Source organism: Acomys russatus, chromosome 25 (genome assembly GCF_903995435.1).
Source record: "Acomys russatus chromosome 25, mAcoRus1.1, whole genome shotgun sequence".
NCBI lineage: Eukaryota > Metazoa > Chordata > Mammalia > Rodentia > Muridae > Acomys > Acomys russatus.
Genome location: NC_067161.1, coordinates 50,248,061 through 50,271,138, shown reverse-complemented (window position 1 = coordinate 50,271,138; position 23,078 = coordinate 50,248,061). Strand labels below are relative to the sequence as shown.

The window sequence follows — 23,078 nt, the reverse complement described above, 5'->3', positions numbered from 1 at the left end:
GCATGGATCAGAACTTTCAAACTGCTGTTTTCCTTTAGTTGCTAGATTTGCACAGCATTTATTGGTTCGTTTTAGAGTAGTTGGAATTGAACCCAGGATGTTGCAAGCAGTAGGCAAGGGCCGTGCCCTGTGCTGTTTACCAACCCTAGTTTCCTTCATTTTTGGTTCTCTCTCTCTCTCTCTCTCTCCATACCCCCCGCCCCTTGTCCCTCTCTCTGAGGCAGCTTTTCTCTGTGTAACCGTGGCTGTCCTGGACTCACTTTGTATACTTTTCTTTCATTTTTAATTTCATGGTTTTGTTACTATTGCTTAAAACAGAGTCTTGGCCAGGCAGTGGTGGCGCACACCTTCAAGCTCAGCACTAGGGAGGCAGAGGCGGGTGGATCTCTGTGAGTTCGAGGTGAGCCTGGTCTACAGAGCTTGTTCCAGGACAGCCAGGGCTACACAGAGAAACCCTGTCTCAAAAAAAGTCAGACTTGATATTACAGCCCAGGCCGGCCTTGAACTCTCAGCAACCCTCCCTTTGCCTCTGCCTCTCAATGCTGGGGTCACAGTTGGTCAGCACTATGCACAGCTTTAAGTTTTGGGTTTTCCTGAGACGGGGTCTCATGCAGTCCAGGCTGACTGAACTCACTACAAAGCTCAGGAGAACCTGAACTCCTGATTGATCCTTCTGCCTCTCTCACACACTGGGATCCCTAAGCCTGGCTTTTTGTTTGTTCTTGTTTTAGAAACAGGGTCTTTGTAAGTCCCCAGCACAGACTCAAAATTTCAATCCTCTTGCCTTTGAACTAACTGGGATTACAGGCACACACTACCATGCCAGTTGTTTGTTTGTGAGATAGGGTCTCACTATGTAGCCCTGGCTAGCTTGCAACTTGTTATGTAGACCAGGTTGGCCTCAAACTCTACTGGGTTCTGTTTCCTGGGTGCTGGGGTTAAAGGTGTGTAATTTTAATTTTGAATTAAGGGCTGGAGAGAGAAGATTCTAAGGTTAAGAGCATTGTCTGATCTAGAGGACCAGGGGTTGATTCCCAGCACCCACATGTGTCACTCCAGTCCCAGGGGATCCAATACTTTCTGGCCTCTTCTGGCACTGTACACATGTGGGTACACAGACCTACATACAAGCAAAGCACTCATACACATAAAATTAAAGGAAAAACGTATTTGAAGCTTGGTACCTTTAAAATTTGTGTATTTCACAGACATTTGGATTTCTGGCTTCTCTTGAAAACATTTTTAAAATCTACAGTGGCACTATACCCAACACTGTTGTTGACAGCAACTTGCCAGAGCTTATTAGTGGCCGTCCACTCTGGTCAGGGTACTTATACCACACAAGCTCCCGTCCACCTAACCGGCCTTAGCCACGTTCCTCCATAACCCGGGAGGATACCCAGCAGGCAAGAGGAAGCCAGTGAGGGAACAGGAGTGGAAGAACTCTCCCGGCCCTGGTACGGTCTTTGCCCCAGTGGTACCTTCAAACTAGAAAAAGAGTTGGATCTGGTTTAAGGCAAAGGTTATTCTAGGACACAGAAATCTTGAGCCTAGCACTTGCATTCATTGAGGATGTGTCCAAACGGGTGTAGGGCGGGCGAGGCACTGTGTTTTTTTGTTTTTTTTGAGAAAGGGGCCTCATGAAGCCCAGGCTAGCCTGGAACTATGTGTATCTGAGGATGGCCCTGAACTTCTGATCTTCTTGACTTCACCTTGTGTTAGAGGTGTGTGCCACCATGTTGGGCCGAGAAACAAACTCAGGGAGGGGCCCGCTGCGGACTGAGCTACATCCCCAGTTCCTGAGCTGATGTCTCCACCTGCAGGTCAGGTAAAAGAGAGCCAGAGCCTAGTGGCCATATAATTACAGTGAAGTGTCCAGAGTCAAGGAGCCTCAGAGCAACTCTGTCGCCAGACATGGCCCTGGGAAGGCGACCAGGCTATAGGCCTCTGGGGCCCTGCAGAGCCAGGAAAACAAATGCCTGCCCCTGCCCACCAGCCACACAAATAACGGCACCTGGCACCCCACTGTGAGCAGAGTTCAGTTGTCTTGTTGGTTTATTGGCCTAGAGAATTGGGAACACACACAAATCTGGAGATAAATATTGGTCAGTTTCTCTAAATCTGGGTCCTCACTACATAAAGAGCTAGAGGCTGTAAAAGTCTAAATCTTGCGCGCTGTGGCACTGAACCGTGGCCTCTTCCCACCCTATCCCTTCTTCCCAGGGAACACGGGGAAAGAGGGCACAAACTGTCAAGACTTGATCATCTCCAGATGACAAAACTGCAAGGCCCCAAATTTCCAACACCTGAAACTCACAAAATTGAAACCTTCCAGCTCAAATATATATTTTTAAGTTTCTGCCTTTGCCACAGCTTTGTTGCCAAATTCTGGAAGCTATGTTCTTCTCACCCATATTCAAAACAAAACAAAACAACTTATCTCAATTCTTTCAAAAGGTCCATGGTTTTGGAATTTTGATCTATTCTGAGATAAAAATTCCCCAGTTCATTTTCACCCCTCTACTGTCCTGATTTCCTCAGAGTGCAGGGTGTAGGGGGGTTGTCATATCTGCCCCCTGGCTTCAGGCCCTCCTCGGTCTCTCTTGTGGTTCCGCTGTATATATAGATATATTTATATATAATTTGTGTGTAGATATATATATATATGTATTCTTTATTATGTATTTTTTGCAGTTTTTCTAAAGTGCCAGAAACAAGATTTATGGGAATTTTTAGTGACTTTTTTTTCTTTTTTTTTCTTTTTTTCATTTTTCCCTGTTTGAAACTTTTCCCCCCTTAAAAACCGGAACTTGGTACATTCAGTAGGAAATTCTTCACTCAGGCTGTGGCCAAGACCAAGGAAAGTGCAAAGAGACAGAGGAGGAATGGAGTAACCCCTCTGTGGTTAACATTCAGGAAGCCTGTCAATGCCCTCCCCCTTCCTGTGCACTGGGAGGTTAGGAGGGGCAGGAAGATGCTCCTGGCCTTCCCAAACATACCTCCCTCCAAAAGCCATGGTCTTGCCCCCTCCACAGTAGGTCAGAGGGCAGCCATCTTGGCCCCAGAAAACAGTAGCTGAGAGAAAGGCTGTCATTTCCATTAAAACAGTCTTTCTCCTTTTAAAAGTCATACTCCTCTAATTCCCACATCAGACTTGCTCCCCCAAACTGGCTCTCTCCTGTGAGCTGGTTTTTGTGGGGGAGGGGAGTATAGTATGGAAAACATCCCATGGAATCACACATCAGGGAGGCCCCATTTTCAAAGAGAATTAGGAACAAACATTTCCTCATTTTCCCCATTGGAAGGAGACAAAGGACCCCTGACCTGGGTAAACTAGTGCAAATTAGGGATCAGGGGTTATTTAAAGCCCCTGCACCCCATCCCTAGGCTGGGATCTTTGGGTGTGGGGAACTGAGTCGAAGATGGGGTAGAAGGTGCTATATTCGAGGCAAAGTTGGTGGGGATACCCCAAAGCCCACCAGAAGAGGAGGATGGTTCCCTCAAAACCATCTGGGGTGACTGGTGAGGACAGTGACACTAGGGGAGGGGGGTAAAAGGTAAGGATGGAAGGTTCTGTGCAAATCTTGGGGCTCACCCACACATCGAACCCCCATCACTTCTCTGGCTATTTGGTCTAATCTAGGAGGAACCATCACGAGAGGCAGGGAGGAAGCGGGTCCTCTCTCTGGATGGAGAGCTTCACACCTGGTGCTCAGATTTGGTTTAGCCCCGAAGAAGCCACGTATAAAGGCCAGAAAGGGTGTGATCTATTCACCTCTGTGGTCTTGGAAGAATCTGGAGTCGCTGGACTTGAGGGTAAAGGTGGGGCCCAAGATTTCCCTGCCCTGTACTGGAAAAGTGCTCAGCTACAGGACACCTCCTACCTCCTTTTTTGACCTGGAGTGGGTTGGGCCATCTCCAAAGCCTAGGAGCGCAGGAAGGAGAATGGAAGACCCGGAAGGCATGGAAGCCAAGGGAAGCACAGAGAGACCCACCCTTGGGAAGAACGGAATCCAAAGCCATGCTTCCAGGCTGGTGGGTCGGGTATCACAATGGTCTGGTCCAGGCCCTGGGCCGCAGAGGGTGGAATGTGCTGGGAAGCGTCTGGGGGAAGGGCTTAGACAAAGCATCAGAGCGAGGGCAGCCATCGTTAGGTGAGAGAGATGGTTTCTCCCCCTGGGCTTACAGGTCAGGGGAGCAGGTTAGACATTCAGAGCTGGTGGGGGCTGTGGTAGAGATTCAGATGGGTGTATTGCTCAGTTGCCCCCGAGGGTTGGGGAAAGGATGGGAACTGGCTCTTCCCCTCACTGGGGCCGGTCCCTGGAGAAGATTGAGAGGGGACCTACCAAGAGTCCCTTCTGGGGGAGGGGGACTACAGTCACATAAAGCAGCCTGACTCCTGAGCTCCAGGGGCCCCCAAATCCCTGCACAAGAGTGTGATGGGGCTCCCAAGGGGGGCAGGGAGGCCAGGCAGCTCCTATGTGGGGGACTCGGGGAGGGTGGCATCTGGTGAAAGGGGGAATCTGGACTTAGTGCTCACCCCACATCTCCCTTTTGGGTTCTCTCAACCCCTGTCGTTTCCCCTACTCCCTTAGTGGGAACTTGCAGAGGAAGAGTTGGGGGAGGTGGGGTCGGTGGAGCTGGGGGTGCTGCTTGAGGGTTCACTGCGTAGCCAAAGACCCCTGGTAGGAAGGGGAGGGCCCCGCCGCCCTTCTCATCAGGTAGGACCATGTTGAGAGCAACTGGGAGAGCAGCTAAGTTGCTGAAGTTGTAAGGGTAGGCTGCAAGGAGCTGGGGGCCATAGACTAGTGGGTAGGGTTCAGGGTAGAAGGTGACTTTGGCAGCCCCCATGCCCTCCATCTGGTCTCCCTCGGAAGCTCCCACTGGCCCCCCATTCCCAGCTTTTCCTCTGCCACCACCGGGCTCCCGGCTGCCTCCTATCAGGGCCAAGGGAAATTCCTGCACAGGTGGGTATACATAGCTGCCCGCACCTGCTACTGGGGGCTCCTCGCCCCCCGAGATGACGGGGTCCTGGAGTGAGGCAGTCTCAGACGCTGAAGCAGCGGCGCTGCCGCCTCCTGCCTCCCCACTCGATGAGGACACTTGCATCTCTTGGGGGGCCTCCTCCTTGACGTCACTGGGCCTGGTGCCAATGCTGCCTTTGGAATATGCGATGACGGGTGTGGGAGTGCCCCCGGGCCGCTCCACAGCATGCCTCTGCCCGTGGCGGTTCAGGGCAGCCGCTGTCTTGCACACCTTGGCACAGTGGGGGCAGGTGAAGCGGGTGGAAGACCTCCTTCCGGTCCTGGAGTTGTGAGAGCCCCCACTATGGGCCTCCTGGTGCTTTCTCAGCTTCCTCAGGGTGGCAAAGGTCTGGGCACAGTCCCCACAACGGTGTCTACGTTCGCCACGTCCTCGTCCTCCTGGGCCCTCCGCTGCTGGGGTCTCCTCCCAGCCCCTTCGTTCCAGCTTCTGCCTCCAGCGCGGTGGTCTTCGTCCTCGGGGCAGTCCGCTGACCCCGCTCACACCACTGGTAGTGGCTCCAGCCTTGCGCTTAGGCTTGTATGAATAGTAGGGCCTCCAGAGCTGGTCTTCCCCTCCAGCCTTCGATTCCTCCTGGTCCTCCTCCTCTTCCTCCTCCTCGCTCTCCTCTACTTCTCCACTTAGCTCTCCTGGGCGCAAGTCAGTTTCTGAGATGCGCCTCTTGACTATGGCCTCCTCCCCAATTCGCACAGTGATCTGACACAGCGGAGGCGGGGCCTGAAGCTGGGAGGAGCCCCGGCCTGTGCCTGTGGGGGAAACCCCACTCCCACGCACCCCACCCACGGGCTTGGCTGTGTAAGTCAGAGTCCTGCCAGCCCGCAGGATCCGGCCCTTGGCCTCCTCTGTGGCTGTGGCTGGGTTGATGGCAGCGGCAGAGGCTGGGCTGGTGGGTATTGCTGCAGGCTCAGGGGGTGGAGGTGGGTACTCGCGTTTCTTGGGGGGCCTTGGGGGAGTTGTATAAGTGATGACGGAGGCAGCTTGGGACCCTCCTGTGCTGGCTGGTCCACCCCCGCCCCCGCCACTGCTACTGCTCCCATGGACAATGACAGAGGGAGCTGGGTGCGCAAAGGTGATGACAGAGGGGGGAGGGCCAGGCTCTGGGGCAGGTGGGGGTAGGGGTGGCGGGCTGGCTGGCATTGCGGCTGGGGCCGGTATGTGGAGGCTTGGAGAAAGAGGGCCCTCAGGGCCTCCCTGACTGTAGGTCTTGTAGGGCCGCTTGGCTGCTCGCATAGGGAGCAGGCGGTACAGCTTGAGGGTGTTAAGCTTGGGCTTGTAGCCTCCATTGGGGGTCTTCTCACTGGCGAGGAGGCCAGGGCTGATTCCATGGAAGGCTCGCTGGTGGGTCTTCAGGTTATAATAGGTGACAAAGGTTTCCCAGCAGAAGATGCACTGGTACCTGCGCCCGGATAACAGGGAATGGGGCAGGAACAGAGCCGCTTGAGTTAAAAGGACCTGAAGGCAGAGCCTCCTCCTGCCCTGTCCTCTGCAGCCCTCAGACCTACAAAACTCGCCCAGCAGCTTGTTCATCCTCCCTCCCTCGCTGCACCCTGCCAGCCTCTGGAGCCGGACTAGGCCAAGCTCAGCACCCTGACACCCGCTGGCTTCGCCTCTCCACCTCAGCTGTTCTGTGGTGAAGTGGCGACGGTCACGTGTATTAGCCCTCAAAATGCCTCTTGTGGTACAAACGAAACAGAAAGGACACGCTAAGGAAATACCAGGTGCTGTCCTGCCTGCTGCTCTAAGTCCCAGCAGGCAGGCCTATATTCCCATAGTCCTCTCCTGTGAGGGCCAATTTCTCTTTCCTTCCTAGCTTTTCCCACAGCACCAAGCCTGGATGCGCAGGCAAGATGCTGGGATCAGGTAAAGGAGGTACTGGGGCTGAAAGGAGGCAAGTCAAGTCCTGCAGGCAGTGAGCAGGGACCAGGCCAAGAACACATCCCAGTGTGGTCAGAGAGCTTTCCCGACCCCTCTGCCCACCCCTCCCTCTAACCGCAGGTCGCTCACCTGCGCTCCCCGGTGTGCCACACTTCGTGCTTGGTTCGATACTCAGCCAGCGCAAACACCTTCTCACAGTAGCGGCAGGGGTATTTCCGGCGCCACGAGTGCACGTTGCTGTGCCGCTTCAGGCTGGACAGGGTCACGTACGATCGCTCACAGGCCGCGCACACGTAGAGCACGTGGCCGCCCACCACCTTCACCAAGTGCTCAGGGCCGTCTCTGAAGCCCACTGGTTGTGGCAGGGCCGAGGCATCCACTCCTGCAGGACCCCCAGGGCCAGAGCCCCCAGCTCCAAGCCCTACGGACCCCCGAGTGCTGGACCCCCGCCGACACTGGGCCTCGTGGGTCTGCAGCCGCTTCGGGTGTATGAAGCTTTTTCCACATCGAGGGCAGGGAAAGGGCCGCCGCGGCAAGGAGGGCTGGGAATCAGGACCCAGGGCCTCGGCTTTGTCATCTTCCCACTCTCCATCTTGCCTAGGCCCTGGGCCCAAACTGCCCTCACCAGGCTGTGAGGTGGCCACGGGAGCTGGGGCAGGCGGTACCCAGGTATCGCCTCCTTCCCCCAGGCCCTGTAGGCGGGGGATTCCCAGCCGCCGCCCCAAGGCTCCAATCTCGGCCACAGCTGCCCCATCCCCACCCCCAGGCAGTGCAAGCCGGGCACTATAGATGAAGTTGAGGACATCTGAGAAGGCCGCTGCTGGGACCCCGGGAAGCTCTAGGACCCGGGGAGGGGATGAAGAGTGTGGAGAGGTCGGAGGCGGGGAGGAGGAGGAGGAGGAGGAAGAGGCAGCTGTGGTGGTTGCGGGGCTGGGAGCTGAGCCACTGGTGGCCGGTGGGAGGGGCAGGGGGGCTGAAGCTAGTAGGGCCTCTCTGAAGAACGGGCTAGAGGCAGCCAGGACGCTGCGGTGAGCAGGGAACTTGGTGTCTCCAGCTATGAGGGTGACGTCACAGAAGAGGCCGCGGAGCCGCTGCTCGTTGAGCTGGCGAAGGACAGCTGGGGCATGGGTTGGGTCTGTCACCTCTGCAGGGGGTGGCATGGTGCCGGCCTAGACATGGGGAAAAAAGAGGCCAGGGACAGTCTCAGAGGCTGGGCATAAGAGGGCAGGAGCCTTTGCGACCAGGGAGATGAGCAGAGGATAACAGAGGCTGCTGGTCAGGACCTGGTGGGGAGCTGAGCAATTCGGGACACAGAAGTCATGGGCTGACTAACCCTAGGCCACCCAGAATCGAACCGGCGTCCAAGATCAGTATATCTAACATCCGGGCCAGCAGGGGCCAGGGATACCTCAGGTCATAGTGAAGGTCAAGTGGTCGTGACCTCCAGATTCACAGTAAGCAGTAGAAGGAAGCCGCTCTCCACACACAACCCTTTTTCAGTGCTGGACAAAATGGCTGCCTTTGCTGGCCTCTCCTACCTTGGGTCTACTTTCTCCTAGCTGTGGTCTCCCAGCACCCTCTCACCTGAGAACGTAAGCCAACATGGAGCAGAGTAGCGGCTCAGCAAGTTCCTTCTGCCCGGCCCTTTCCTTCTGCAGGGAAACAGAAATTGTGTCAGAAACAAAGAGAAAGGCAGGAGGGAGTCCTCTCGAGGAGAGGATCTGGGCCGTGGGCATCAGTCAAAGCCACTCTGGCTGCTCCGCAGCTCCGCAAACCCTGATCCCTACCAGGAGCCTGTCAGGCTACTCGGCCAAATCCTATCAGACCACGGAGGCTGCATAGATTACTGGGCTTGCTCTGCCCACTGAGAACTGCGGTGGCAAGAAGATTTGCATAGCCCGGGTTCACCTCCAAATAGCACTGCGCCACAGTTCAGTCTCACAGGTTCAGGACAGCCTCACAGATCACTCTCTAGCCCCTTGGGCCCTATCTTGGGACTCAGAGAAATCAAAAGATTTGCATGTTGTTTCTTTTATCACAGTGGCCCTATTTGCATATCAAAACAGAGCTTCTCCTCTCCCCAACGCCCCACCCCACCTCCACTGGGCTAACCTGGGCTAACCTGATTGGAGCTTTGCATTAGGAGAGTGCCTCCTCACACAAGCCACAGGCCCAGAAATCTTAGCAAGGGGGTTTTTCTAGCCCAGGTATCAAGTGACCACTGACGCGCATATGGACCTGCTTGCTCTAGAGGACACCGGGAAGGTGACCAAGAGTGAGGGAGGGGGCACATGTTACCCACCCCACCTCTCCCTGAGAGGTTCGGCCAAATGTAACAGTAGGCAGCCCACAGGCGAGTGAGCTGTGAGGGCACTTCACAGCTGTGCTGGGCACTGCAGACTCTACGGTTCCAGAGTCACGCAGAGACTGCCCAGGAAGTCCTGTCCCCTCCACGCACCACAGGTCACACACACACTGTTCTACAGCAGAGGCCCCTCATCTAATACACCCCCATACATTTTCCCTTCTCACTGATTGATTACCTATATTACCTAAAGGCTACACAGCACCTCATGATGCCCCAAGGCATGGCTCTGATACCTCTCCAGGGCAGAAGGAATGTGGTTAACTTAACATGGGCTTGTCCACTTTCCAGTAATAGAAACTCAGGTGTGCTCGGTAGCTTACTCAAGGCTATCTAAATGGTTAATAGCTAGGCCAGGGTCAGCCCCGCTGACCACTGCGGCCAGGACTGTCCACCTTGCAACATGTGTTACCAGACGGGTGCCTGCAGATATGCACCTGTGTGTGGACTGCTGGGGTTTAGCACAAGGCCTGTTGGTGCTCCTTAGAACTGCTCCGACCCAAAGCTTGCTTGGCCCTTAGTGGTCACCCAGGATCATCATCAATTGCTATAAGCTTTGGAGCTGCCATTTGTTTATAGGCAAAGCATAGCAAAATCTGTTATGCACGCCATCTCATTTTAACCCTCAAAAGGACCACTGTGAGTTCACACTGCAAACTCATCTTCAGGTCAAGGTAATGCACTGGTATGGTGACCTGTCCCTGGCTTTGCAGCTAGTGTCCGACCTTAGGCCAGTGTCCCCAAAGGGCTCATAGGAGATGAAGACACTATCTACATGAACCTGGCAAAGTTACTTAACTTTCATCTCTGTTCTCTTGTCTGTATGCTGACGATGACAAACAGCTCCCACTGTGCAGGGTGGCTGTAAAGATAAAGGGGGCTAAAAGCTGGTAGCCTCAGGCAACCAGAGGCGAGCAATATTCCACAACCCTGCCACCACACTGAGCATGCGGACTTTTACTCTCCCTGGCCAGTATTCTCCACACAACACAAAGGCACAACCATCTCAACAGGTGTGGCTGGAGTGGTGCTTGTAATCCCAGCACTGAGCAGGAGAGGCAGGAGGATAGCTGCAAGTTCAATGCCAGCCTGTTCCACATGGCAAGTATCAGGCCAGCAGAGCCTAGCTCCCGCAGAACAGTTTATATGCAAGGTACATGGTATTAAGCATCTTAAGTAGAGACAACAAAGTAGATGGGAGGATATATTTAGATGCAAATACTATGCCATCTTCTTTGTTTATTTTGAGACAGGGTCTCATGTATCCCAGACCTTGGCTGATAAAGGATGGTTTTGAACTCCTTTTTTAATTTTTTAAAAACAATTTATTTAATTTTATCTTATGTGCATTGGTGTGAGGGTGTCAGAGGCATTGGAACTGGAATGACAGTTATGAGCTGTGGTTGCTGGGAACTGAACCCGGGTCTTTTGGAAGAGCAGACAGTGCTCTTAACCGCTGAGCCATCTCCCCAGCCCCTTGAACTCCTTCTTTATCCTACTGCCCCCAGCTCCATCCCCAGTGCTGGGATTATAGAAATACATCCCCAGACATGACTTACTACTGTATTTGTACCAGTATAAAATGTTATGTTTTATATAAGCAACGTGAGCGCCCAGGGGTTCTCCTACCCACGGAGCATTCTAGAACCAGCTCCTCATGGGTGCCCGTGTCTATGGCTGCATCTACCCTTGGAACTTAGCCCTGGAAACTGTAAGGAAAGCGATGAAAGGGGGGGGAAGGGGGGGCTGAATTTGGGCTTCAAAATAAATTTGGTGGAGAGATGGCTCAGCAGTTAAGAGCACTGGCTACTCTTTTTGGGGTGGGGGGAGGGGCCGGGGTTTCCAGAAAGGGTTTCTCTGTGTAGCCTTGACTGTCCTGGACTCGATTTGTAGACCTCGCTGGCCTCGAACTCACAGCGATTCACCTGCCTCCCGAGTGCTGGGATTAAAGGCGTGCGCCACCACGACAGCTACTGCCTGCTCTTTCAGAGGATCCACGTTCAATTTCCAGCACCCGAATGGCAGCTCACAACTGTCTTAGGAACCTCCATCCCTGGGGAATCTCATACCGTGTTCTAACCTCCCCTGGGAGCAGGCTGGCATGTGGTGCATAGACATGCATGCAGGCAAAACATCTATACACATCAGGTAGAGAAATAAGTAACTATAATTTTGAAAGGATGAGTGTGATGGTTATAAAGTTCTTATTTGTTTGTTCTTCCTTGCTGTTTTTCTGCAAGTGTGCGGGTGCCACTGGGGATTGAACCCAGGACCTCATCAAGCACGCTAAGTCGGCACTCTAGCCCTGAGCTCCATTCCCAGCCCTCTTCTCTTCTCTTCTCTTGACTGCCTGAATGGCCTCAGAGGCACCACTGAGCGATGATCTGAATGCTCCTGCTCTTGCCAATCTTCCCATCTGGAATGTTCTGTCCTCCAGAAAGCCTCATACACACCCCGTGGTTCTACCTCCTCCTTGCTTCCCACTTTCCAAGACGTCCTATCCCCCCATCCTATTGCATTTGCCCTCACACAGCCCTAGTAAAACACTGCTCATCCATCTCTAGAATGTGGGCTTGGGGGGGGGGGGGGACAGGGACTTTTTGGCTGTACGGTTGCTCAGGTACCCTGTTCCTGGAATAGGGTGTGGTGCACAAGGACAGGTTAAAAATTTTAGAGGCTGAAGTTACAGCACAGCGATAGGACACCTGCCTAGCATGGCACTGGGTTTCAGCCCAGAAGAATGAAGGGAGATGCAAGAATAGCAGGATTCTGGTGAATAAAAGAATTGGTAGCAGGGTACAGTAGTGCACGCCTGTAGTCCCAGCACTCGGGAGGCAGAGGCAGGTGGATCTCTGTGAGTTTGAGGCCAGCCTGGTCTACAAAGTGAGTCCAGGACAGCCAAGGCTAACACAGAGAGACACTGTCTCGATAAACAAAATAAATATACAAATAAATGATGTTAGTGGCACGTTGTCTTTGACACTGGTACTCTAGAGGGTGTGTCCAGAAGGTCATGAATTTGAAATTAGTTTGGGCCATACAATGAGACTTTTCTAGAATAAACAAAGCTATTCTTCCTGGAGTCTCTACTTTCAAGAAAGAAGCCGTCCTTGGAGCTGAGGACAACGCTCATACCGTGACTTTGGGAACCCTCCCAGTTTGCCTGTGAGTTTCGAGAGGTTTTATATACATCGTCTCGTTTAATTATATCCGCAAAGCCACCCACAGCAGGCCACAGAAAATATTCATAGTCTTCGGGTTTTACAGAGAAGGAAACTGAGACAGAGAGAGAGAAAAACCTTGCTCAAGGTCACACAGGTTGTAAGCAAAAGGTCACACAGGTTGTAAGCAATGGAGCCCGAATCTGAATGCAGGCTTGGACGACTCTAGATCCCTAGTCTCTCTCTCTGACAGCCTGCTGGATCCTGCCCTGAAGAGCCTATAGCAGGCCAGCTGGTTACATAAATCACCACACAAACCCTCACGTGCTAAGTGTTAACTGTGTCACATCTGACTCCGCCCTTTCCCTTGTTCCCAAATCCAGCAGTCACCAAGTCTGGCTGAAGCTTGCCAGCCTTCTCAAGCCCCTCTGGCTGCCAAAGGAATCCAAGCCCTGGCTAACACTCACTCGGGTCCAGGCAATGGCCTACACGCTCTGTCTTTGCCTTAGGTTTATCTCTTCCACCCTGCCCTCTCCCACTGAGAGTCCTCCGCACCAACTGCAGTTCAGTTCAACTCCTGGGATGAAAATAGTCTTTGGAATCTGGGCCCGGTAGCTGGTGCCTGTAATCCCAGCACTCAGAAGGCTGGGGCAGGAGGGCTGCAGGGAGTTGAGGGCCACCCTGGGCTACATCATGAGACTCTGCCCCCAAAACACAAAAGCTAGGGTGGGCCAGATAACACAGAAGGCGAAGGCACTTGCCACAGCACACAAGCCTGGAGCCCTGGGCCCTGGATCTACATGGTACAAGTGGAGAACCCACTGTTGCGAGCTCTCCTCTGAACTCTCCACGTACCCTGTGGCATGGGCTCACACACAAAATAAGTGCAATTCAAGAAAAACAGGGCCGGGAGACAGTTCTGCGAGCAATAGCGCTTGAGTTCAAATCCCTAGCACCCACATAAAAAGCTGGGGCGTGGCTCTGTGCCCATCACCCCAGCACTGACAGGGCAAAGACAGGCTGAGGGCTCCCTGGCTGCTCGTGCTAGGCAAAATGGCACCATTCTGGGTCAATGTCAGATCCTTTCTCCAGCCAATGAGGCAGAAGGCAACAGAAGGCAAAGCAATGTCTTGCTCGGGCCCCCACGTGTGCGGTGGACACCTGTACCCCCACACTCAAGTGCACACACACACACACACACCCCTTGGCTGGGCCTGAACTAAACCGCATCTCCTCCCTTGTCCTGTATGACCCATGGGACAAGGATAGTCTGATGAACCAAGAGTCAGTGCCCCACAGCCAGCACCCACAAGACAAAGCCACTAGCACTCAGGCTCCCACACCCTTGAGACCACTTCAAAAGAGGACTGGTCTTTAAAAAAATAGATTGGGGCCGGGCGTGGCGGTGCACAACTTCAATCCCAGCACTCGGGAGGCAGAGGCAGGCAGATTACCGTGAGTTCCAGGCCAGCCTGGTCTATAAAGGGAGTCCAGGACAGCCAAGGCTACACAGAGAAACCCTGTCTCTAAAAAACAAAACAAAAAACCAAAAAACAGATTGGTGAAGGGCTGGAGCAATGGCTCTTGAAGAAGACCCAGGTTCCATTCTCCAGCACCCACAAGTCACAGGCTCACAGCCATTCATAAGTCCAGCCGGAGAGGATCCAACACCATCTTCTGACCTCCTCAGGCCCCAGGCACAAACATGGCACACAGGCATACATATGGGGGGAACCTCATACACATAAATAAACCCTTTTTTTTTTTTTTTAAGTTAAAATTTAGCCCCCAGCAGGGTGGCGCAGGCCTTTAATCCCAGCACTCAGGAGGCAGAGGCAGGTGGATTGCTGTGAGTTCGAGGCCAGACTGGCCTACAAAGAGTGTCCAGGACAGCCAGGGCTACACAGAGAAACCCCGTCTCCGGGGGTGTGAGGTGTGGGGTGTGGGGTGGGGTTAGTTTTGGTGAGTCAGGTGTGATAAACCCATAATCCCAGTAGCCAGGAAGTTGAGGCAAGAAGGTCTTGGCTACAGAGTGTGTGTGACCCTGTCAGGGAAAAGAAAAAAAAAAAAAAAACACAAAAAATCTGGTGTTCTACATGAACACGCCAGCACAACACCACACGCAACGCAGAGCCTGCCGGCCTCGCATACCCAGGGGACTTGGGGCAAAGGACTTAACTTCCCTGGGTTTCAGCTGCTTGGCCTGGATAAGTAAGGTCGTCAGCGTGCCAGAGTGAGGAACGGATGAGTGACGGTACATAAAAGCCCGGGAACAGCGCCTGCACAGTTAGTGCAAGCCAACTGTTTATGACTACTGTTACTAGTGAGACGGGGGGCCGGGGGTTCTCTGCAGCAGCAGGACTGGCACAGGCACACTCTCTAATTCGCTGCTGTATGGCAGCTCCACTTTCCGCATGCTGTTGGGAGTTCGGTAGGGCAGGTCACTAGCCCCATCTTACAGATGTGGAAAAGGACCCCCAGAGAATGTTCCAGTGAGAGAAGTTGTAGAGGCAGCAGAACACTGCAGTTCCACAGCAGGGCCCCTGTCTCTCTCACCTGTCCTACAGGCCTCATAGGCAGCCCACTCCAGAGGACACGGCCATAAAGGCTTCCCACTCCCCTATGTACACATGCGGGCGACAGGGAGTGCACACCCCCCATGTACACACGCAGGCTAGAGGGAGTGCACGCCATTGTACACAAATGGAGTGAGCATACATGTGTATTGCCCACATGCACCGGAGGGCCCAGGCCCCAAAGGTGAGGGAAACCTGTTCCAAAGAATCTGCTTAGTGAGAGACTTCTGTCCAAAGCCCTTCCACTGTCACAGGAGTAGGACTTCGTGTGCGTCAGAGACGCCCGCAAGGGGGGCAGAGAAAGGGAGAGGGCAAAGCAGGAGGAGGAGACTGAAGACTTCATGATCCCTTTTTCCATCTTAGTGACAAGAGTCACACCCGGCCTTTACATAAACAAGGCCAAGGAACCACTCTGTCTAAGCTCACTTCCCTTGTAGGCGCCAGGACTTTCCTCTCCACGGCCCCGACGTGCTGGGTGAGGGGCAAACATAGAGACCCTACAAAAGAAGAGCTGTGGCACCCACCAGCACCCATGTCTGCTGCTCTTGCTCTGCCTAATGTTTCTCTCCCAAGTTTCCTACATCTCCTGGGCAGCGCTACACTCCGTCACACAGAAGGCAGGCACGCACGCACACAAAGCTTTCCACTGGCCTCCTAGATCTGAGGCCCTTGTCAGGCCACCTCCTCCCAAGTGTTTTCTGACCAGCTTGCCTCCCAGCCCAGCAGCCCAGACAGGCTCCCACAAACAACGTCACAAAAGAATCCCGTGGAGAATGTTGCAAACACGCAACCCTTCCTGTGCTTGGCTGCCCGTGATCCCACAAACACAGTCTGCACATACCGCCCAAGGCCCTTCGCCTCACACCAGGCTTCATGTTCTCACGCTCCTGATGACCGGTGGGTCTGAGTTCCAGACACGCAGCCCCCATGAAACTCACTCATCACAGACACACAAATCCATCCGCCCTTCTGTCCCCTACACAACTGGACCACACCTCATCAGGACTACAGAAATGGAACTCAGGCATGGTACCTTCTGATTCAAATGTCCACAACTCCACTCTTCATATGGGTACGTATACCCTGCATTCTGGTGCCCACCATGACACACACTCTCTCTCTCTCTCTCTCTCTCTCTCTCTCTCTCTCTCTCTCTCTCTCTCTCTCTCTCTCACACACACACACACACACACACACACACCCCTCCAGAAAACAAACATTCATATGTGCAACACAAGACATACGTGCAAGGAAACACACGCTAGCAAAAACTATACACACAAGCCCAGTCACCATACTTGAGTTATCTGTCACCTAAAGCCACAGAGCCATATCTTGAAATTCTGTACCTATGCGAACCCCTCCTAGCTTTCTATCTCTATGTACCCAGAGAGGGCACTACTAGACCCCTTGATGCTATGCTAGCAATTGGTGCTGCCCAGGAGGGGCAGTTTACCTTGCCCCACAGCACCGCAGGAGGTACAATCTCCAAGACTCACGGCAACAACCCTGCCCCGACAGCGCGGCGGTTCCGGGGCCCTTGCTCGCACTGCGCACCCTGCACACCCCAACTCTGGGGCGCTCAGAGGGCCACCCCTCCCCCTCTCTGCCTAGCTCCTACGCCATCGCCCTCCCAGCAGCTTGCAGCGCTTGCCCCGGATCACACCCGCCCCGCCCCACCCCCAACCTGCCCCACAGAAGGAGGGGGGTATTGGGCTGCAGAATTTAACCCTTCGTAGGTGGAGTGACTGCGACCCCCTTCACGGCCCCAGGAGACCGAGTTCCCCAGCTAAGGTTCGCTGGACGCCATACCAGGGCGCCCTTAAGTTGCTCCCCAGCGCCGTGCGCGCCCGGGGGCGGGGCCTATTCCAGCCCCCGACCCCTGCGCCCCTAGATCAACCTGGAAGGGGAGCGGTCGCGGGTGCGGCTCCTGCCCTCGCGGCGCCGGGCAGCAAAGAGGGGGCGTCCGTCCTAGCCTTGCCGGGTTCGCCCCGGGGCCCACCTGACTGCGATGGCGCCGCGTCCGCCGAGCCCGGTTCATCACCGTGGCGGCCCCCGGCCGCTTGGGTTTCGCCCTCTTCCAGCTCCGGCTCCGGCCCAGGCCCCCCCCAGCGCCCGGCCCCGGCCCAGCCCCGCAGCCGCCGCCGCCGCTGACATCATCTGCTCCCCCCCCGCCCCGGTCCTCCCCCCCACCTCCACCCCCGGAAACAGTCCCCCCCCCCCCCAAGCGTCGCCGCTGCTGCCGAGAGGAAGCCAGCACAGCGCAGCGGACACCGACACTGGGCTCTGGCGTCTGATAGGCAAGGCACGGTGGATCCCACACAGGAAAACGAAAGACTCGGGGCCACCCGCAGGGTGGACAGTTTGCTGGGCGGTGGCTGGGCTGCACTGCCCTAGACCACTGGCTCGCTGTGGAGAGACTCACCCCCACGCCCACCCTTCACTCAGGAGTGCACACCGTCTAGAGCATGCTGCGTGTGCACATTTGCTTAACACGCACACACATCATCACATCACATGTTCTCAGGGGCTGCAGACTTACAACATGGCAGATTCACAATTGGGCCCAGTGGAACCCTGGGGGCACCCACCTTCAGGAGTGTGTAGGGGCCATCACTAGGCCCACAGGCCTGGGCCGGCCACGGATGATCACTAGTGCATGCAGATAAACACCCAGCTTGGAACTGTGTCTCCACCAGTAGAAATAGCCACTTCTGTGTGTTTGCATATAATGCAGACGCCTTGCTGCCGGCCTCCTGGCAGGACACTAGCTGCAAACCAGGTGGGAGCCGGAGAGAAACACAGCATATCTACAAAACATATTCCTGAAACCTCAATGGGACAACCCTTCAGACTCCTTCCCTGGCCTGGCATGGTGTTGCTGGGGAGGCAGAGGCAGGTGGATTTCTGCCACTTGGAGGCCAATCTAGTCTAAGCAGCAAGTTCCAGGTCAGACAGGGCTGCTTAGTAAGTCCTGCTCCCCACTCCCCGCCCCCAGAAAAAGAATAGCCCTCTCCCGGAAAAAAAAAACACTTCAGGAGACAGAGGAGCAAATTCAAAAGTCCCCCTGTGGGGCATGGTAGCCAAGCCTCCCATCCCCGGACTCAGGCAAGCCCAAGGCCATGCTGGCCACTAGCACCTTCCAAGCCACTCGGAGCTGTACAAGTTACACAGCAACCCTTCTCCTAAACAGCAGCAGCAATGAAACACACACACACACACACACAATCAGTGAAACTAAGCATGGTGCCTATAACCCCAAGCACTTTGGGCCAGAGTAGCTTGAGGACCAAGATTTCAAGGCCAGAATCCACACAGTACATAGGGAATTTGACACCAGCCAGGGAAAGGCATTGTATAAAACAAACAAAACCACCAACAACAACAACAGCAAAACACCCCAAAAGCCCCGAGGGCTAGAGAAATTGCTCAGCGGTCAAGAGAGAGAACTGCTCTTTGAGAGGCCAAGAGTTCGGTTCCCACCATCTACGGGCACGTGCAGGCACTCACAGCCACCTGTCACTCCGGCTCCAGGAGAGAACCTGGTGTCTCTGGCTTCTGCAGGCACCTGCATTTTTTACACACAACCTTACACAGATGTATATACACATAATTAACAAACAAAATAAAATTTGGGGCTGGAGAAATGGCTCAGCTTATGCACCCACGTGAACATAACCACAAACACTCTTCTTTTTGTTTTTTGTTTGTTTGTTTGTTTGTTTGAGGCAGGGTCTCACAGTGTAGCTCTGGCTGACCTGGAACTCACTATGTAGATCAGGTTGGCCCGGAACTTACAGGGATCTGGTTCTGCCTCCCAAATGTTGGGATTTAAGGTGTATGCCAACCCACCTGTCCACACACTAAACTCATTAAAAACAAAAAACAAAAAAACAAAGCTGAAGCTGTAAAGATGGCTCAGTGGTTAAGAGTACAGGCAGCTTTTCCAGGTTCAACTTTCAGGACCCACACGGTGGTGTACAAACATGTAACTCATTTCAGGGGTCTTATGACCTCCGAGGGCATCAGGCACATGCAAAGACACACATGCCGGCAACACACTTATGTGCACAAAATGAAACTAAAGAATAAGAACAAACAAACAGGGCTGGAGAGATGGCTCAGAGGTTAAAGGCACTGACAACTCTTCGAGAGGTCCTGAGTTCAATTCCCAGCAACCACATGGTGGCTCACAACCATCTATACGGTGATCTGATGCCCTCTTCTGGTGTGCAGGTGTACATGCAAGCAGAATAAATAAATAAATAAATAAATAAATAAATAAAATAAATCTAAGCAATAAGTGAAGAGCTCGGGAGGCAGACAGCTCACTTGGTAAAGGCCTGTTGGACAAGCATGAAGATCTGGGTTTGAGCCCCAGAACGGCAGGGGCTGGGTTACAAGTTCATATACTTAAGCCCACATAAAGCTAGACTTTTTGTTTTGGTTTGGTTTGTTTGTTTGTTTCCGAGACAAGGTTTCTCTGCGTAGGCTTGGCTGTCCTGGACTCACTTCGTAGACCAGGCTAGCCCTGAACTCACAGCGAGCTGCCTGCTTCTGCCTCCTGAGTGCTGGGATTAAAGGCGTGCACTACCACACCTGGCTAAAGCCTCACTTTTGTAGTCCCAGTTTTTGTAATCCTAGCATTCCTACAATGACAAGATGGAAGGCAGAGATCGGGAGGATTCTCAGGAGCTCTCAGGCCAGTGACTCTGGCATTTGCAGAAGCACGCAGCAAAAGACTCAGTCTCAGACACAGCGGAAGATGAGGACTGACATGACTTATTCTCTGACCTCCACTTGCTCACGGTGTCCCACGTGTGCCCAGCTCACATGCATGGCATACCCACATTCACCCAGAAAGAAAGAAAGGAAAGAAGGAAGGAAGAAGAGCCAAGTAAGGGTGCTTGCTGCACGCTTGTAATCACAGAGTAGGAGGGAAGGAGGCAGGTGGATCCCGGGGTTCTCTGACCAGCTAGCCCAACCTACTAAGCAAGTTTTGGCCAATGAAGACTGCGCTTAAAAAAAATTTTTTTAAAGTGGACAGAGCCTGAAGAAATATACCTAATGTTACCCTCCGGCTTTTATATTTATAGGGACATGAACCCACGGATACACAGAAACCGAAAAGAAAAAGTACAACCCTTGTAAAATTAGGCGAAACATAAACGAAATAAACAAAAATCAGTTTTATTACAGAGCTAGAGGAAGAGAGAAGCTGTTTGGGGGGGGAGTGGGAGGGAGGAGGGGGGAGAAGTGGAGTAGAGGGGTGGGGAGGAGGAGGGAAGAGGAAGGGAGAGAGAGAAAATGAGAATGAATTTGGGAGTCATAGCAACCAAGCTAGAAAACAAGCCTGGAATGGCGGTACACACCTATAGTCATCCTGGGCAACACGGTGAATTCCAGAGTACCCTGGCCTATAGAAAGAGCCTGTCTCTTTCCCCTCTCACTCTTAAAACTCACCCCAAACCAAAAACAAACAAACAAACAAAAACCCTAAACCAATCCCCCAAATAAACAAAGAACAAAAACAAAACAAAAACAGAATTGGAATTAATGAGAAAGTAGTCCCTGGCCCCCTCAGGAAGGTTCCAGGGAGGAACCTCACCCCCACTCCAGTCACAATGGCTGGAGCTCTGAAAGGGATCAGGCAACTGGACCCAGGAGGAGGGGAGGAGGTCCAACAAAATGACATGGTGAGTACTGGGGCGAAGAGCAACGCCACTCAGCGTCTGGCTACTCCCCTTCCCCGCCCTCCTCCAAACTTCCCAGTGGTCCTGGAGACACCAACAAATGAAATTCACAACAGTGTTCTCAGAAGGCCCTGGAGCCTGTGACATTATATGGATTCATGGCATGTGATGGTAACACCCACCCCCCCTTCCTCTAACAACTACTCAGGAAAACATGCTTCTCCGGGAGTTTTCACCGGCTGCCTCCCACTTAAGATGCTCAGGGCCCATCGGTGCTCGGGCCCTTTCTAGCTCCTGTGAGTGCCTCTATTTATCCTGAAGGGTGCAGGATCTCAGCCTGGCACTCGCCCCACCCCAAGCTGCCCAGGCTGTGGCTGCCCTCGTATCTGAGCTCTTTCCTCCCTTACAGGATGCCAGGCGTCCTTATTTCGACCTGCCTGACTTCACCGAGCCATCGCCGCCCTCCACTCCAGCCAGCCTCCCCTCGAGCCATCCCCATCGATGCAGGCCCTCCGATGCCACCAAGGGCCTGTTTGTGGCCCTGCTGGGTGGAGGCCTGTCTGCTGGCTTCGTGGGCCCGTTCTCCCGTATGGCTTACCAGACCTCTCACCTGCCCTCGTTGGAGCTGCTCATCTTCCGATGCCTCTTCCATCTCCCCATTGCCCTTTTACTTAAGCTTCGTGGTGACCCGCTGCTGGGGCCTCCCGACGTCCGGGTTCGGGCCTTCCTTCATGCCGTTCTCAATGTTCTCAGCATTGGCTGTGCCTACAGTGCGGTTCAGGTGGTGCCGGCTGGCAACGCCGTCACTGTCCGCAAGGGCTCTTCCACTGTGTGCTCTGCCCTCCTCGCCCTCTGCCTCGAGAGCCAGGGTCTCAGTGGCTATGCTTGGTGCGGCCTCTTCGGCAGCACCCTGGGACTAATCATCATCGTGGGGCCTGGACTAGGGACGCTGCAAGAGGGGACTACTGGCCTCTACACAGCCCTGGGCTACATACTGGCTTTCCTGGGAGGTCTGGCGCTGTCACTGGGGCTCCAGGTTTACCGCTCTCTACACTTCCCTTCCTGCTTACCAACTGTGGCCTTCCTATTTGGCCTGGTGGGGCTAATGATCTCCGTGCCCGGCCTCTTTGTGCTGCAGACCCCCGTGGTACCCCAGGACACCCTGAGCTGGAGCTGTGTGGTGGCAGTGGGGCTCCTTGCACTGGTTTCCTTCGTCTGTGTGAGCTATGCGGTCACTAAGGCGCATCCTGCCCTGGTGTGTGCCGTCTTGCACTCGGAGGTGGTGGTGGCCCTGATGCTACAGTACTACGTGCTCTACGAGACCGTGGCACCGACTGACATCATGGGAGCAGGGGTCGTTTTGGGCAGCATTGCCATCATTACTGCCCAGAACCTCAGCTGTGAGAAGGAAGGACAGGTGGAGGGCTGAAACCACACTCGAGAGCCTGGCGGGGATAGGAGACCGGAGTAAAAACCATGGGGAACAAACGCCTGGGAAAGGCCTGGAGTGAAGGGCCTGGGAGATGGCTCAGCAGGTAAAGGCTAGTGCTGCCAAGCCTGGTCTCACATGGTAGGCGGAGAAAACCAACTGCTACAAACCATCCTCTCTACATGTGCTCTGTGGCATGCTCGCCCACACAAAAAATAAAAATATTAAAGAAAAAAACAACTGGTGTGGAGAGAGGGCTGTTTGGTGGAAAGGGAAGACTTGAAGTACAGGAAATCGGGGTATGGAGTTTGGGCTGGGAACAGGGGACATGGGGATAATTAAGCAGTGAAGTCTCAGATCCAGGGCACCGAGGAAGCCTGGTAGTGGGCCGTGGCGAATAACCCCCCAGGCGGGAAGGAGAAGAGCTCTGGGGATGAAGCCGACAGGTTGTCAGGCAAACAGGCAGCCCTGGCGTAGGGGAGCGTCCCTTTTCCCCTGGGTGATGTTTTTCTCTTCTCAGTGGTGAAGCTCCCTGTCCGAGTGGTGACGTAACACTGACATCAAACTTGGATCACTGTAGCTGCGCAGTTGGTGTCGTCCGCTTTGGAGAGAGTGTAGTAAACACGCTCTAATTGGAGACTCCCTTGAAACACTCAGCCGCCACACTATTTCTGAAAATAGCCCGGAAAGTGGAGGATTTCATAAAAGTTCACATTCCTTGACCCTTCCCCGCCCCCTCCTCCCCCCCAAATTCCCCACCGCCGATCTGCTTTTCTCGGATTGTCGCGGCCCTGTGATCTGCCGCTCCCGGGTAGCAACGGCAGCCATCCTATCTCCAGAATAGGCCTGCGAGCTCAGGAGCAGCTGAGGCTGTGGATCCGGGGGCCAGGGCTCCGTAAAGACGTCCATGAGAGGACAGGAAGCGCCCCCGTCACG

At 54.0% G+C, this 23,078-nt stretch overlaps 3 protein-coding genes across 4 annotated transcripts in view; 1 reads left to right on the top strand and 2 right to left on the bottom strand.

The window, feature by feature from the left end:
- The window catches only part of Gps2 (G protein pathway suppressor 2), a 177,628-nt gene that overhangs the window by 140,406 nt on the left and 14,144 nt on the right, over positions 1-23,078 (bottom strand). The window lies entirely within an intron of this gene.
- Positions 2,655-17,126, bottom strand: Zbtb4 (zinc finger and BTB domain containing 4). Of its 2 annotated transcripts, none has more exons than XM_051167451.1 (4): positions 17,023-17,126; positions 8,503-8,570; positions 7,048-8,087; positions 2,655-6,439 (listed from the first exon to the last, which is right to left on the bottom strand). In XM_051167451.1, the coding sequence occupies exons 3-4, from the start codon at positions 8,076-8,078 to the stop codon at positions 4,537-4,539; spliced, it is 2,934 nt and encodes a 977-aa protein (XP_051023408.1). In that variant the 5' UTR covers positions 8,079-8,087; positions 8,503-8,570; positions 17,023-17,126; the 3' UTR covers positions 2,655-4,536. The 2 variants fall into 2 exon arrangements, with proteins under 2 accessions (XP_051023408.1, XP_051023409.1); XM_051167452.1 differs by lacking the exon at positions 17,023-17,126 and adding an exon at positions 16,477-16,623.
- On the top strand, positions 20,570-22,142 carry Slc35g6 (solute carrier family 35 member G6). The gene is made up of 2 exons (XM_051167294.1): positions 20,570-20,716; positions 21,123-22,142. Exons 1-2 carry the CDS (start codon positions 20,645-20,647, stop codon positions 22,140-22,142), a joined length of 1,092 nt encoding a protein of 363 aa, XP_051023251.1. The 5' UTR covers positions 20,570-20,644.

Bases quoted from the DNA above. Each gene is read 5' to 3' on its own strand.
- Zbtb4 (XM_051167451.1), bottom strand. From the start codon at position 8,078: ATGCCACCCCCTGCAGAGGTGACAGACCCAACCCATGCCCCAGCTGTC. The intron at 6,440-7,047 runs GTGAGCGACCTG...ATCCGGGCGCAG, and splicing joins TGGCACACCGGGGAGCGCAG to GTACCAGTGCATCTTCTGCT.
- Slc35g6 (XM_051167294.1), top strand. From the start codon at position 20,645: ATGGCTGGAGCTCTGAAAGGGATCAGGCAACTGGACCCAGGAGGAGGG. The intron at 20,717-21,122 runs GTGAGTACTGGG...CCTCCCTTACAG, and splicing joins AGGTCCAACAAAATGACATG to GATGCCAGGCGTCCTTATTT.